This window comes from Caloenas nicobarica, chromosome 4, assembly GCF_036013445.1.
Source record: "Caloenas nicobarica isolate bCalNic1 chromosome 4, bCalNic1.hap1, whole genome shotgun sequence".
Classification (NCBI taxonomy): Eukaryota; Metazoa; Chordata; class Aves; order Columbiformes; family Columbidae; genus Caloenas; species Caloenas nicobarica.
In genome coordinates, this window is record NC_088248.1 from 11,916,795 (window position 1) to 11,933,662 (window position 16,868).

Sequence of the window (16,868 nt, forward strand, 5' to 3'; positions counted from 1 at the left end):
CCTGGGGGTGCAGCCACAGCGGCTTTTACACCTGGGCCAACCGCACCCTCAGTCAGTGTCAGAACGGGAAGGCGGAATGCTGCGGCAGCCCCTTACCTGCCCACGGCCCCGTCCCGCCGGCTGAGCGCCCGTAACGCTCCGCGGCCCTCGAGCGCGGGCGCGCGGCCCGCCCCCAACCGCCAACCGCCCGCCACGCGCCCGCGGGCAGCGAAGGCCGCGCAGGAACCGGGGCACGCGCGCGCGCACCGACCCCCCGCCCCCCCGCTCGTGACTTCGCGCGAGCAGCGGCGCACAGCCCCGCGAAGGCCCCGAGCCGCCACCCAGCCGCGGAGAGCCCCGCCAAGGCTGGGCCGAGAGAACGCCAAGGGCGCCAAGCCACCCACTGCGCATGCGCGGGCCCAGCCGCCTGCTGACGTACCGGGACGCGCTCACCTACCGCGCTTTCTCCGGGCAGAGCGGAAGGCCGCACTGTGATTGGCCCGGCCCTTCCAATCGCCTCCCAGCGCTTCTCCCCCTCCGGCTGTCCTCCCTCAGTGCCCCCTCCCTCTTCCTGGCGCCGCGCACGCTCAGGAAGATCCGGGCTACGGCCGGGCGGACGCGCACCGCCCTCCCCCGCTCGGCCACGCTGCTGTTCCGTTGCGCAGGCGCGCGGCCGAAGGGTGGGAAGGGGAACGAGGAGCGCGCGCGCGCGCGAGGCCTCCCCCGCCTCCCCGCCGGGACTGGCTGGCGCGCGCGCACACGTGCCCGCGCTCGCACCGCCCCGGAGCGCGAGACTCGGAGAGGAGGGGCGGGAGCAAAAGTTGCTGTGAGGGCGGGGTCGCGCCCGGAGTCGCCGCCGGGAGGGGGCGAGAGAGGAGCTGCGTGCGGGAGCCGCTGGGGACGGGAGGTGAGCGGGGGGTGCCGGCGGGGGTCGGGCAGGGTCGTGTCCGCGGCGGGGCGGGAGGCGAGGCAGCGGCCCCGGGGCGGGGGGGGGAGGAGAAGGCAAGCGTGGTCCTGAGCTGGGGCAGGGGGAGCGAGGTCCGCCACCGCTCCGCCGCGGGACGGGGCGAGGTGGCCGGCATCCACCGGCGGCGTCAGGACCCTGCGGACCGTTCACCTGCTGCCGCCACGTCTGGCGGCGCCCGGGGGTCCCGTCCCGCCGAGGGGCGGCCGCCGCGCGCTCGGCCGTTGGGGCCGTAACCGTCGCGTCCTCACGGCGCCGCGTCGCGCCGGTGAGCGGCCGCCCCGCGCCACCGCCCGCCCGGGGCGCCAGCGGCCCCTGCCCGCGGAGCGCGCCCAGCCGCCGAGCGTCCCGGCGCGGATGCGCTGCCGCGGTGGGCGGCGCCGGGGTTAAATCCCTCCTGAGGACGGCGTGGGTGACGGTCAACAACAGCTCGCGGGGAGCGCTGCCCCGTCCCGGTGGGCGGTGTGCGGAGGGGCAGGCTGCCTCTGACACGGACACGGTGTTCGTGCCGAGACGGTGCAAGCTCGTATGTTGGCTTTGGAAGAGCCAGAATGTAAAGTTAATGTTTAGCGCGGTAGTCACCTGCCCATTAGCGAGTTTTTCAGGAGTGTTTTCAAAGACTGTTTAGAACAGGAAATGCCGGTACAGGTAGTATGGAGCTGTTTGAAATTCAATCAGGTTACAGTGTTTGGAGGCTGTGTTATTTGCTGTATTCGGACAGATTGTTTCAGAGGCACGTAGGTAGATGTATGCAAATTGCCTGCTTAGCATCTCATCCAGGTTTAAGTTTATCCCTTACTTGGATTTTCAATGCAAATATTTTAAAATCAGCTTTTCAGAGAAGATATGACTTGTTCTCCCCACACGTATTTTTCCTTTCCCAAAATAAGTGTGGGTTTTATATATCTCTACTTAATGCTTATTTTGCACATGCAAAAAAATCCCCTCTTGATTAACTTTGAAGCTACTAGGATTATTTTAGCAGCAAAAACTTAATCATGTGAATAGTATTGTTTCTGATTGATGATACAGTATCCTCTTCCCCCTCTAGGCAATGGAAACTACCTTGGCTTTATTATTAACTGTTCTGTTCTTGTAGAAGGAAAGGGGGATTTTAGGTATAAACATAGGGAGAGTTTATGTTGTAATCTGAATAATCTGAAATTAGCGTCATCAAATGATACGGAACCCTTTCTTCCCCTAACAAATTGTTGCAAAGTAAGGTGTGGTTTTTTAAAAAATATCAAATTACTTGTATAAAAAGTTACTATCCTAGACCAGTGGAATGTTGACAGTAAAAACACCTAAAGTATGTACTTGACTTTCCTATCAAAACTTGATAGTGCAGAATCTTTTTTCAGTCATGCAGTGGGTGTGACGTACTACTGACAGAATTCTTTGGGTGTGAGACCCATGGGACTTCAGGGTCAGGGTATTAGCACTGTCATGTGTTTCAGTTACATTGCTTTCCAAGATCTTGGTAGCAACACTGTCTTTTTTCCTTGGTTAATGCCTCTTGATACAGTAAAACAGTTTAGTCGCTTGAGGAACATTGTGATGGGAATGAAACCCATTCAGAGAGTTCTTCAAAAATATCCTCATTGTTTAAGCAAACAAGTTTGAGTTTGTTAGGGCCAGGTTAAATGATGTATTGAAGCTGTAATGGGGAAATGAAGTGTATCAGAGTTTTAGATGTGTGGACTGAGGGACGTGTTTGTAGATAGGTTTGTAGGGATTTGTTTGTGAAGAAATAGACGAAGTTTAAAGTTTCAGAACATTCTTTGTCAAGCCTATAAAATATGGGTAGGTTTAAAGATGAAGGTCATATGACTCTTCCTTCTGACTCAGTTACATGGTTTTTCCTGGTAACTTAAGAAATCGGAAAGCTCTTTTGGAAGGAACAAAACTTGGTGTTTTACACTTCTGTAAATTATCAGTCATCAACACAGAAAACTGAAAGGCAAGGTTACAGTTTGGACAGGCAGTTAATCCGGGATAAAAAGGCAACTTTGAGGATTATGATAGTAAAGATACCTTCTTTCTTCAGGAAAGAGTGCATGGTAATCTTTGAACAAAGCACTAACTAAAGGAGCAGCAAGATGGAGAAAACAAAATATTATTGTCTATAGTTTTGTTTGTCAGTGAGGAAAATCAGGAATTGTATTCTTGAGATTTCATTGCATTCAGATTGGTTTCAGATCTTCTTGACAGGTCTTGTACTTATGTATACTGATATTTTAAATCAGTAGGAAGAAATACTTAAATGACAAAACTGCAAGGTAACTTGCTCCTTTAGGGCATTTGGGTTCCAAACTTTTTATAGCTGAAACTTTTTGCTGCCTTTTCTTTCCTGCTGCTTCTATCCTTCTTGTCCATCAGAATTCATTAGTCTAAGACTTTATGTGCACGATGATTCACTGTAAGTGCTGGCCTGTGTCATGGGTTGGGAATTTGTATTCTTTAAGATCTTTACTCAGAGTTCCCATTGTAGCTATTTCTAAAGTTGGTTCCTAGTTGTAACAGTCCAGAGATGCTGAACTGTGAACCTGTTGTTTTGGTTCTGACGCAAACAGGGAAGTTTTTATTGGAACAGCTTAAAGAAAAAATTGTATACTTTTACAAAAGCCATCTGGGATAGCACCTACATTTCTGGTTCTCCCATCTTGGAAGGATACAAAGAATTACGACGTACAGGAGCATTGATTGGGCATATGAGTGACAGCTGAATGGATAAGGGCTGCAGAAGAGACAATAGAGGTCTTTAAAACAGAAGAAGGTTCGTTTCAAAATCTTAAGATTGATTGGAAGAATTTCTAGAACAGATAATCATCAAACACCACTTTTGTCTCTTGAGGACTTCTTGAGTCAGTGACTGAACGCAAAAAGAATGTGTCAGGCCAAATACCACTGGCTGGTATACTTGCAGATGGCCTGCAAAATCAGGGCCAATGGTCACTGCTGGAAATGTGACTTTTGGTCTTGTACTTTAGCATTGTTCTTGTTTCATGTTTTGTGTGTTGCAACTAAGTGCTAATAATAAAGTGGGGGTTTTTATCCATCTGATGTTTCAAATAGTGAGAATCATAAAGAGATTGATTTGAGAGCTTTTGAAGTGAATAGTATCCTTTTCAAAGGCATAGACTGCTGACTACTAAAAGTGTTAAGTGTATCGTATTACAAATGAGATCTGTTGACATATATGGTTCAACACAATGGTAAAGGTGGAAGGAGATAGGATTTGTGCAGGGACCAAAAAAATTATGAGTCAGCCCCATTGACATGCATATAAGAGTTTATTAATTTTGAATTTCAGTCTTTTTTACATTTTTAAAGCAACTTCACTGTTGGCTTTTTTTTTTCCCCCAAATGCAGGGCAAAATCATTGCAACCTCCAATATTGTCAAGTACAAATCAGATTTTTATTCTGTTGACAAAAATTGGCAATTTTAAATGACAAAATTTTGAACTGTGGAAAACACTCAAATTCTCACAGTTGCAGTGTTTGAATATTTCATGAATTTCATTCTGTTGAGGAGAAGAAAGTGATTACAGTCCTAATAATGTTGTCTCACTGCAGAAAACTCTAGTGGCTTCCCATCATCAGTTAATTTCCTTGCAATATATTTAATCACTCTTTCTTCTACATTTTTGTTGTCTTGTATTTAAATTCCGAAGTTATACCATATATCAGTTTAGAAATCGGTTTACTAGAGTTGTCACACCGTTGGGTGGGTTGCCAGGCTCAGCACAGAGGTGTGAACAGCCAGCAGAACCAAAAAGCTGTGTTGTTTAAAAGTAACCTTAGCATCGGGCAGGAGAAAGGGTTGCCGTTAGTCATCTATGCAACAACTGAGAGTACTTGCAAAATGAAGCTGAGAAGATGGAAATAATGATTCTTAAGCCCAATTTCAGACACACAGAATCAACAAATTTTGAATCCTATGGCAGGTTCCCACAAAGTTTGACAGAAGGGATAGAAGTCTTGAAAACGGTGATGTACTTACAGTGTGCATGAGAATAGGCAGCTGGCTTCAAGAGACCTTGTAAGAAAGTGTAAGGAGCAGTGTCAGCATATGCCCCAACTAGGGAGAAAACTGTGAGAACTCAGCCATGAGACAGAAATCTGTCAGGAGCCACGCATTGATAGTTCCAGTATTCACAGAACCAACTGTTTATCTCATCAGTTTTATATAAATTGATTTCTAAGATGCATAAACCCAAACGTGCTTCTAGAACGTGGTTTGTTTAGGTAAAATATTAATAGTAACTGCACTGATTTCTAAGCTAACTTAGTGATGCTGCTTTGTACATTGAAAGACTACGCAACCCGCAGTTACGTGCTAGAGTATATCTACAAAACAGGTGACAACATGTGTTTTTACTGATTAGTGTGTTTGATGTTCTGGAAGCAATAAAGGCAAGTGCCAGAAATTCGTAACAGGCATTATATTTTGCCCTGTACGGCTCTGCACAACAAAGGGTGGCCAGGTGCTTGATGAGATCATTGGTTACTGAAAAACAGTGACTGAAACTAGGCAAGGTAGAAGAACTTAGGCAGATAAATAGATACTGGTTTGAGAGTTTAGTGTCTTTGGCTGAGAACAGTCATCCAAAATTGATCCCCTTAGTCTGAAGGGCAAGAATATTTATTTGACTCTAAACTGCTAAAAAGCATGTAGCATGTCAGTAACACTATGTGAAGTAACTGTTTTGCTGAAAGATTGCACCTACTGAAGACTCGGTATGGTTCAAGGGCTTATGATCTATCCTCAGTCAACCACAGCTTTGTCAAACCAAGAACTCTAGAAGAACTGGTAAATCCCAGTGGCTTGTGCTACAGTGCTCTTAGCAACACTGGCTTACCACATACATGTAAGAACAGTCTTCAGTTCCTAATTACAGTTCTATAGAATATTTAACTTAGGTTAAGGGAGTCAGTGGTCTGAGTCCCAGTCATCTAAAAGCTTAACAAAACATTGTGGGAGGTGGGAGGAACCAAGGTTGATTAGCAGCATCACTTCTCTGGTTTAGTGAACAATGTGCAATGAAGGTAGGCTTGTCAAAAGTGGAATAATACTATACAGGGATGGTCTAAATCCAGAAAAATGTATACATCCTTGCCAGCATCTTCCACAATAGCTCTCTTTTTTCCTCCTCTGCCCCCACCCCCGCCTTCCCTATTCAATATAAACAGTTTGATATTGCTGATTGCAAAAAATTGTTCATCTTAAGCTCAGTTTTGTGTTCTGGAGCAGCAGCAGGAGAGTGGAGAAAACCATACATACTTCTCCATATGGCAAATTATATAAAATGGAATTAAGAACTCTGTATTGCCAGGAAAGTGCATGTTCAAGAAGCTTCTCTGGTATGTCAAGGAGCAAGTTTTCTTGTGGCAAAAGTGTATTAGGTCAGTTTTTCAGCATGGATATAGGAATATTGAAAGACTTGAATGTAACATTATTTTTTTAAAAAATGTGTTTTAAATCATAGTTATAACATTTTTAGGAATTAAAAGTTAGGGTTCCCTGTTATACCAGGAGACTTTGGGCCAAATGGTGGTTCATATTAGTAAGTGCTTTTGATATGTGGTACTGGCTTCTTGAAGATATATGTACATGTATTTTTTTATATATGTGTGCACATATATGTATCTGATTATAAACAGCTATACTACTTAGATTTTTTCCTTGACTCCTCTTTATTAATCTTTACTGTAGTGACTCATTATTTTCTATTTATGTACTGTACTGAAACTTTGCAATGAAAACATTGGTTAAAAATAATTTATTTCCTTTAATTGCTTTGTACAGATCTGTTACCATTTCTGCATACTTGACTTCAGATAATCTTTAATATTTTTCTTTGTTAATCTTTGTTTTACTCTTACGTTCACCTCTGTGCTTGTTTACTTAGGGTTTGGTCCTTTGTAGAAGAATAGCTGTTATGCTGTGGAGCACTTTGACTTTTATGTGGAAATAAAATTTGAAGTTGATACTCCTTTTAATTAGTTTAAGGTTCTAATAAGATCTTAAACTGATATGCTTTTCCGGTTACCTGCTACATCTTTTTCTCTTTTTTACCTTTCTCAGCTTATTGAAGTGAACATAAAGTAAACAGAACTATCACATGATATTCTGTCAAGGTCAATTTCCATTTAGATTTCAGACTCAGCTCAGTGCTGTCACAAATGGCACTTACTATTTCCAGTGTTATTAAATCAAATTACTTACGGGTGAGATACAGTAACATCAAGCAAAACAAAGTAAACAAACAAAAATATTTGATTATACATGGGGCAAAAGGGACTTTTGGTTAGGTTCCAGTTACTGATTTTTATTTTATTTTATTTTTTAAATAACACAAGCAAGTACCAATGGTTCCTTTAAATAAAGGGGAATGGTTTTAGGGGTGCGAGACTTCCTGCAGGTATTTTTGAAAGTCATGTGATTTGTTTCTGTGCTATCTCAGCTGTACAATTTTTAAGAACTGTAGAACTTTGAGATGTGAATGCGTTGTTGATTGTTCTGAGCTGGGGAGAGTTATCTTCCAATTTATACATCCTTCGAACTGCAACATTTATTTTTGTTTTTCAGTGCTGTTTACCAATCTTGAAAGGCTTGCAGAGTGGAAAAAAAAGTAGTGAGAAGGCTGCAAATTTTGAAGTATACTGCTATGTCTTTAGTATCTCACATGCTTGTAAAATCTAAGGTGAATATCTTTGCTGTAAAATGAGGCCCAAATTTCACCTTTTTTTGTGTGTGTTTCACAAATATGCAGCCTTAATTGCCTTCATTTGTTTCAGTTTATTCTATTCTGTGCTGTTGTTTCAAATGTTTGTAGATGTTGTAGTTAAGCCAGACTGATTGAATAATCCATTGTTGCGAGATGATCATTGCATGGGTTTTACGTGTTCCTGTGGTGATGTTCTGGATGGTGAGCCATAAATATGTACCTTCAGCAATTAGAGAAACAACTCTTACTGTTGGATTTTGAAAATTATGGAATCTGTTGTTGGGACAGGCACTGGTTTAGGACAGCTATCAGAATGTTCTTGCTCTGTGGAGTACTAGTTGAGAATCCATCTATAACATTTTAGCAATCTTAATACATAGAAACACTTACCAGTTCATGTGAGTTGCTGGGATATTGAAATCTAAATCATCTTAGGTTTTCAAGTGTTGAATAAAAATGTTTATTTCTTAGTAATATTTTTATTATACTAAGAGACTCAAAGGTGAAGTAACACGTGTTATGTGGTCTTTTTACAAACTGTCGCATATTGTTAACCGTTTACAGTAATTTTATCATGGTCTTTAGAGGTGTATAATAAGTTAGAAGATAATCGATTATGACAGATAAAGTAATTTTTCTGCCTTAAGAACAACTTCTGGGTGGTGATTGTTTATCCTTTTCGCAGGTTATTGCATCTGCCTTTAGATTAAGAAGTTGTTTTAGCTGTGATCTCTTTTCTGATTTAGCAGGTCTTTAACATTTTGGAAAACTCTATATTTTCTGTGGTTTGTTTTGTTTTCCTATTTCAGATTCACTGGAAAGAGAATGAAATAACCATGGACTCTTCTAAACTGGAATATATTTCATGGGTCACAGTTAAAAGTAAAAAGAAGATGGAATGAAATGAGAGAACGGGAGTATAACGCCTGTCAAGAACTTTCAGTTTTTGTGATATACATGACCTTGCAGTATAATACCACTGATGATTTATAGTGATACTTTATTGATATCCCTTGAAGAAGAAATCAGTTACTGTGCAACCTGCTTAATGAGAGTTTTTATTCTAATAACTTTTAACACATTTTAACTTTAACTGGACACTTTAAAAAGCCTGAGTTAAAATCTTGTATGGCTGTCTTTTAACTGACAGACTGATCCTGATAGATGGCTGACAGCTGCTCATGGAAAATGGACTTAAACCCATGAATGGTTACTGTTGCATAGAGTTGAATGGAATGCCGTGACTTTGGAGCAGTTCGCTTAGAACCTTCTTCTTTGCCTTGCACCCATCACATCCTTAAATATTTAAGTGTAAATATTACAATTATAAAGTCTAAAAAATAATGGCATGGGTGAAATTCTTGAGAAGACCTGGGGGTAACCTTGGAAAAGTTTATCAGCCTGGAAGTATACTGTCCCTGGCCCCTACAAAAGGCTTATTAAATGAACCGGGTCAAAACAGCTGCTTTCTTAATAGTGCTGTTCAGGTGAGAAAAAAAACTTTATTTATTAAATAGTTCTGGTCTTGTAGCAGCTTAGATGGTCATAGTCGGAAAAGTGTTCTCTTGGCAATGCTGTTTTTACCATTTGTATTGCAGTATGTGTATTCTACAGAAAATACAGCTCACTTTTCAATGGTGGTAAAATCTGTTCTCAATTAAAGTTCTTAATGATTTCAAGTAAGACAGAATAGCATGTCTTTTTGGAATTGACTTTCCTGGAAAAGAAAAGGTGGCAATTGTAGAAAAAGAGACAACTATGTTAGTAGTAATTTTACTTAGCATTTCATTTTAAGGAATAGATTATGAGTGTTAAATATTTAATTTTGAGAAAAATGACAGGATGCCATTTTGTTTGCATGCATTAAGAATATCAGGAAAACTTTCATATTTGGAAACTTATGACTCATAACTTTAAAACTTACTGCTTGAATTTTAAAACTAATGTTTCTGTCAAACGTAGCATTTTTATTACTTGGTAAAATTTATGAGATGCTTTTTAGTGTGGTGCAAACAGTACTACTATTTGTTTTGAATAGGACAGTATTTTTATTAAAATGCCATTTTGTCAGAATTAGCATGTGAGTCTGTGGTATTGGGACATATCAGAACATGCACATAAAGTTGGAAGCTTCGATTCTAATCTTAGGAAAGATTTGTGGAATTAAAGTAGAAGATATACTTGATATCAAAGAAATATGGTTTAGATTTATTTTTACTGTTTATAAGTATTACAAACCGACTGCTTGCATGTGTTTACCTGCCCACTGTTCTGTTTTTACATGAACTGTAATTGAAAAAATGTTGGCTCTTTAGATCTCTCAGTGACATTAGCATGATAAAAAATTGAGCTTTTACAAGCCTACTCACAACAGGGAGCATGGGACTGCTGAATTCTGTGTCAGGGCAGTCCTAGTCTTTCCAGGTTGTCTGCAAGTCAGAATACCAGGCACAGCTTAGTATATGCTATAGTCTTTTAAAATCTAAAAATTAACAACAACAACAAATTTCTAGGCTGTGCAAAAGAGCAGAACAATATATATATAGTTGTAATGCCTAGATTTTGGACCTGATCGTTTTCAAATTGTACAGAATTACTTGCCAAACTGGCAAAGGGCTTAATAGATGCATAGACTTCCTAAAAAAACTCTGTCTTAAAAGTGATATGGTTTTAAACATCAAAAATATGAAAAATATATTTACATGGTGTGCATGTATATGGTATCTAAGTATGTTAAAAATGTACAATGGATTTAGTAGAATGAGTTTGCTCAATGGGAACAGCATGACCTATATTATCTTGCAGTTTTGCTATTTTCCCCTAGGGTGCCCTAAAATTAAACCCTAAGTCATTTTTACTTATAGTTTCACACAATCCTACTACTTCGCAACCTACTGTTGTTTATCAAATGGTGGTGTTGGTGACGTTTTACAAGGAGAAATGTGTTCTTTTCCCCTTCATTCAACCTTCAGAACTGAAGTTCTGATACTCATTTTCAAGTGCATCCTAATTAATTTTAGCTTTTATGTTTACAGATAGGATTTTTCTTTTCCCAGGATTTGCAACTGTTGTGTTACTATGCCTCTTGAGGAGTCCTTTTATTTTTTTTTTTTTTTTAAATAATGGGCAGCTTTCTGAACTGCTACACTGATTGTGTACCTATAAGACATTAGATACTGTAAGCAGTGTAGTGTCGCCAAGCTGACATTACTTTTATATAGAGTAGTTACACAAATAAAAGGTAGAAACTTATGTCTGATTAAGCACCAGGATTACCTGTGGAAAAACAAGTGTAACAGCAATCATTTTAGTAAGAAACCATAAGAATGTAGTATAAACTTAACTTGAAATGATGATTGCACTTTACCTAGCAATTCAGTTTCCATTTTCCCATCCTATTTATTTATTTATTTATTTCAAAGAAAGTACAAAGGTGGAGGAAGGAGGGAGGGAGAGGGAAAGAGAAAGAGAAATGAAGTAAACCCTATAGCTGCTTTCCTCTTCTGTAAAGCCAGAAGACTATTACAACCTCTGTACACAGTTTAGCTTGCTGCTTGCTTCCTTAAGAGTATTTCAGATCCTTTTCCACACAAAGTACATCGTTTGCCATTGGTTCAAAAAGTTTAAAATGGAGATCTAAATTTTGTGAGTGGTGACTGAGAACCTTCCACTTCCACAGTTTACCAAATGAATGGAAAAGGACCTTCATTCTTGTAGCAATGTTGGTGCTCAAGTTGTATGTATTATGTGATTTTTTTTTTTTTTAAAGAAAATCTACTATATGTTTCTGTGTTAAACATGGAGCCTTCAGAACTAATATATTTTCTGTGAAACTTTATTTTTATAGGTATTGTGGCAACTTGACATATTTCGACGAAGTTTAAGAGGTTTAACTGGACATGTGTGTCAGGGAGATGCGTGCATATTTTGTGCTTTAAAGGTAAATAATTTTTGGAAGAATCATTTTGCAAAATGAGGGAAAAATAATTTTACTAATTTTTCCTAATTTATATCCCTATCTTACAAATGTCTGGGTGACCCTAAATCGTTCTTGTGTGAAGAAACAATTTAGATTTAAGGTCAGTTGCAAGAGATGTTTGTAACAGAAATATTTTCTTGTGTTTAAAGAATAAATCTTACAGCACACAAATTTTACAATCTGCTTAAGCATAAAGCTTTTGTCTATTAAAAGATAGTATAGCTTATTTGAAAATTTCTACTAGCCTCTCAGATTTTTTTTTTCTTCTATTTGCATGCACATGCTTTTGTTCTTTCCTGTAGTGTTTGAATACAGTTCTTTAACTGTATTACTGTCTGGTCTCAAGATTCTTTTTTTACTCTGTAGTTGATGGTAACTGCAAAACTTAATTTTTCTGTTTGTAAGTAATGAAAGGCAAGTAGTCGTGCTGGATGATGAAAGCTGGTAACTTTTTTGTGTTTGAAAGTTAAACAGATCTGCATATCTGAACTAGTGCATACACCTTGTGTTTCAAACAGTTTTGGAACTCATCTGAAGTCTGCAAACAAATCTTGTATTCTGTTAGATTCTTATTGCTTCTACTGCACTAGTATTTAGCTGCCTGCAGTTACTAAGGACATATAATAGCTGTGAGCATGATAGCTCTGTTTCATTGGGATAAAAATCCAATGAAATAATGTGTAGTGGTGTGTTGGGTTTTTTTTGTTTGGTTGGTTGGTTGGGTTTTTTTGAGTAATATGTACTTTCTATTCTTACTGAAATTTGTCTAAAGACACTGAGGATTCTAGTACTGGACTGTAGAATGTGTAGGCAAATATAGTTGCAGATATAGTGATATAAGAACTGAGAATCACTCGTCTGGAGAGAGCTGAAAGGGACAACACTATTTGAAAATGTAATTCATTGAGGAAGTGGTTTTTGACTATGCTAAATTGTGGGCAAGGATAAGCCAAGTATTTTAGAGTTAATTCTTGGGGATTTTCACAAAGCAAACCTCGTTACTGAATAAGCATTTTAGGCAAGAACCATTTGCAGTGAAATTTATTTTATTTTTCAAGAGGTGTATAATATATGTACCACGTAGGTTTGTTCAGCCATTTTTAGTGTTTATTGTGATTGTACTATGGTACAGCTGGTTTTGAATGCGTCTCTGTCTTTTTCCAAACATAGATTTTCTAAAATGTGCTGGTTTATTTCTTTGGTTAAAATGGTTAATTTAAAAAAGCCGACAAGGTGAAGTAGTTTGAGAATACACATAAGCAGACTTACTTCTTGAGGCTTTTATTCCAACCTTTTTACAAGCTGTCGACTCTACAGAACTTGTTGGGACTTTTTGTTTTTACCAGTGCTTTCATGCATGTCAAGTTCTTCTGTGTGCTGGACACTTGGTCTTGTTTGTACATAAAGTTCAGACCATAGCTCAGGCATACCTATGTTTTCAGATAAAATCCTGTGTCGATCTTGGGATGATAGCTTTAGTTTCCTTAGTTTGTGTGTGTATGGATTCAGGTTAATATCTGATGTCATAATATAAAGTAAGTTTTATGGTCTTTTCCTTTTGATTTGACCCATACTACATGTGAAGTTCTGGTAGTATACATTCTTGGTCAATGCTGAACTGGAACCACCTTTAAGAAATGTAGAGGGATTGAAGGGCGCCAAGTCCTGGAATGTATATGTTACACTATATCCTCTTAATGACTAATCATATCACAGAAATCATAATAAAAAAAATGTGGCAGCTACACCGTTCTCAGAAATATGAAGAAGGTATTGCTCATGGTGTGTTGCAATTGAACCTGTAAGTAATGAGTTGTTCCATTCTAATGGTGCGCTTGTGAAGATCAGGTGCTTCTTTTTTTCAAGCTAAGCATACCACTTGCTGTACCTTAATATCCTCTCTCTTCATGTAGCTTTTGGGGCTCCAGTGCAAATTAAGTAAGGTTTTGCATCACTGTTTTAACAATGTAATTGCGATGTTTATAACTCCATAACCAATAGCCTAGGTATTGAACTCAAAACATTATGGTTAACTCATTTGGAAGTATTTTTCCTCAGTCATTATGTACACTACTGGGTTTGCTTTCTTGCTTTTTAAAGATACTAATTGACTGATTCTGTTTGTTCTGTGTTCAGAACCAGGGCTATTTTGATTTTCTTGCAGTGTATATGCTGGATGAGGATGCATTTCAGTAACTTGTTTGTGGCTTAGGTTGTGGGTTTGTGGTTGTTTTTTGTTTGGTTGGTTTTTGTTTGGGTTTTTTTGGTGGGCTTGAGCTGTTTTAATGCTTCTTACTTGTTCACCAATAAAGAAGGATATTCTGTCTATTGGGGTTTTTTTAACACGTCCCAAGGGAATTTGGCTTGCTTTTTTTTTTTTTTTTTTTTTTTTTCCCCCCCCTCTTTGCAGGTGTTACTCTAGAGTTAGAGGGATTTTTCTCGGCCTTTTCTATAAACTAAAAGCACAGCCAATAAATTCTGATTTACTTCAGTTCAACCCATTATCTTGTTCTTTTGGTGTTATTCTTAGAGTTAAACCTGCTCAGGATATTCTCAGGATAACACTGGGGTGGGATTTTGACTATGCAGGCCATTAAAATGAGCATACATATCTGCATAACTCTGCTTATCTGTACTTTTTTTTTGAAGCTGGTCTCTTAAGGCTCTGTTGCATACCAAAATGACTTAGCAGCCAAAATGAGAAGTGATAAATGTTTTCAAAGCAGAGTTAATTTGTATTACCAGATCTGTTAAAAAACTTAATTTTGGATGTTTACTTTGAGATATTGACTATAATTTTTATCAGTAGTCCATGCTTTTTGTTATGAGAAGGAAGTTTAAATATTTGACAGACACACTGGAATGCATCAGCACTACTTTCTGTTAGTGCTGAAACTTTGCATATCTGTTGTATCTTTGCCTTTTATCCAACAGATTTTTTTTTTTTTTTAACCTGGGAGACCTATGTGAAGAATGCATATCCTTATTTATATTTTACGTGGCTTCTCTTGATTTGCTTTGTTTTAATTTCTTTTCATTTTTCCTCTAGAGTTTGACTTAGAATTCTTGACAGTGGAATACACACTTTAGTATCTGCAAATGTTTTCTCAATCATTTAATAGCTTTTAACTTCTAGTTCTTTTAAAATCAACCTCCCTTACTTGCTAAATGATGAGGTCACTTTCATACATATCTACCGGAAAGAAAAGTAGCAGCCAACTCTCTCTTCTAGGAAATGAAGAAAACAACCAAGTGCAATTTATTTTCATGTTCTGGAACTGCAGATATTGACCTGTTCGCTTGTATTTTGTGCACCGATTCAACAGAGATCTGATTTGATAATAAGAATTATCATCATTCTACCTAATTTAGCGGAGTTTTTTGCATATCCATTATTTTAATAAAGATACACTCCTGTCTGAAGTAGTAATGTAAACTTGTATGTTATTTAATGAATGTTGGGTGTTAAACTAACCCAAGTAGTACTAGATTATGCCCTAAGAAATACACACTCTCTGTAAAAATGAGATACTTGTGCATGAACTGCTATTCCAGTGGCCAAATTAAAAAAGGCTGCATAACTACAGACCAGGGCTGTGTACCTTTTGGGAGCTAAAGCAAATCACTTGCATTTTTATATACTTTTATGTTGTTTTTCTAGTAGTTCAAAGTTCAGCTTAGTAGCATAACATTTTATAATGGAAGGAGTACCAGAACACAGAACCTAAGTAACTTTAAGAGAAAACAGTAATTTCTAAAGTTGCATGGATTTATAAATCTTTTAATGTATTTGCTGTTTAGGCATGCTGCATAAGAATTGATGTATTTGTGTAGAACCACAATGTCCAGTCAAGTGGCTAATGAAGCTAAGTGATCTATTTCGTCCTAGGCAATATTTTCACAATTTCAACATAGTCGAGAAAAAGCACTCCCATCAGATAATATGAGACATGCCCTGGCAGAAAGTTTTAAAGATGAACAGCGTTTCCAGCTTGGATTCATGGATGATGCAGCAGAATGCTTTGTAAGTATTCTTTGTGATAGTTGAGTAGAATTATGTTAGTTTTGTGGATGACAAGCTGACCTGTTGTTTTGGTAGCTCCAGGCTCACAGGTGAGATACAAGTAATATTACTGACCCTTTTATGCCAAGTTAGGGAAACAGACCCATGGAGTAAGTGTCTGGTAATGTGGGATGGAGTAATCTTGCATTTGCTCCCTACTTTCTTCCCTAGCTCTGTAGCTCAGGTAGAAGAATATGTGAAACATTATTACTACAGGAGGTCAGTGAGGAGGATGAACCCTCAATTACTCCTAAAAGCTTTTGGACGGAGAGAAAGGTTTTCTTCTCAGGAGAGGAGGCACCTACAGATTTGAATATATAATCTGTTCCTCCCTCTCATCAGCTATTGAAATATGTTCTGATGAAAGAGCCAGCTTATTGCTGAAGTTTGCAGAAGAGATTAGATTTCCATTTTCTCATCTAAGAGTGAATGAATACTTGAAGGCTCTTGCTGCAGTTACTTTCTGCTTTTATGAAGTATGTCCCTGAAAAACATGAGCCACTACTGTGGCCATAAAAGACAACTTAGAATCACATAGAGCACTGGTAAAGAAGCCTTTCCAAGAAGTTCTGTGCTAGTCAATCAAAATTGTTCACCTTAAAAACAAACAAACAACAAAAAAATCAACATTCCTTCAGACACAGATCTGGGAGACAGAAGATGTGGTTGCTGCTTTGTTTGCTTGCAGCTTTGGACATCCTTTAAAAGTACCTACAAATAAGTACCTACCTGCTAGATGCATTTTCACATACATAGGAAAATCCAATGGAGAATTCCTGAAAGTGGCTGTTTGAGTTCTTGCTGTCAGGTTAATTGATTGCTGTCATAAAAGAGAATCTCTCATTAGTGCTCCATCTAATCAAAATGTATTTGGACCCCTGAAGTAACCAGCTGTCTGAATGATCTACCTGAATAGGTTGACTTCTTCCTATTACCTCAGGTATTTTTGGCAAAAGAGGAAAAAATGACTATGCTGATTCAGGGGCCAAGCTGGTGACAAGCAGGGTATTTTTGTGGTAGTGGTGGTGGTTTATGGTGGGGTTTTTTGTGTGTGGTTTTTTTTGTGTGGTGGTTTGGGTTTTTTTAGAATTAAAAAGTGGGAGTTGGGATGGGATCAGGCGTGCGCTGTTTATGAGCTTTTTCCATGCTTC

General features: G+C 39.2%; 2 protein-coding genes across 2 annotated transcripts in view; one reads left to right on the top strand and one right to left on the bottom strand.

Moving 5' to 3' along the window:
* The window catches only part of SEC24D (SEC24 homolog D, COPII coat complex component), a 215,781-nt gene extending 215,609 nt beyond the window's left edge, over positions 1-172 (bottom strand). The window contains exon 1 of the mRNA XM_065634358.1: positions 97-172. The gene's annotated coding sequence lies outside the window, so the exon portion shown is untranslated. The remainder of the gene's footprint in view (positions 1-96) is intronic.
* A 621-nt stretch (positions 173-793) lies between these two features.
* USP53 (ubiquitin specific peptidase 53) overlaps positions 794-16,868 on the top strand; it is a 37,942-nt gene continuing 21,867 nt past the window's right edge. Inside the window, exons 1-4 of the mRNA XM_065633630.1 lie at positions 794-886; positions 8,485-9,162; positions 11,523-11,615; positions 15,544-15,678. Of these exons, the coding sequence (XP_065489702.1) occupies positions 9,019-9,162; positions 11,523-11,615; positions 15,544-15,678 (372 nt within the window). The 5' untranslated portion in view covers positions 794-886; positions 8,485-9,018. The remainder of the gene's footprint in view (positions 887-8,484; positions 9,163-11,522; positions 11,616-15,543; positions 15,679-16,868) is intronic.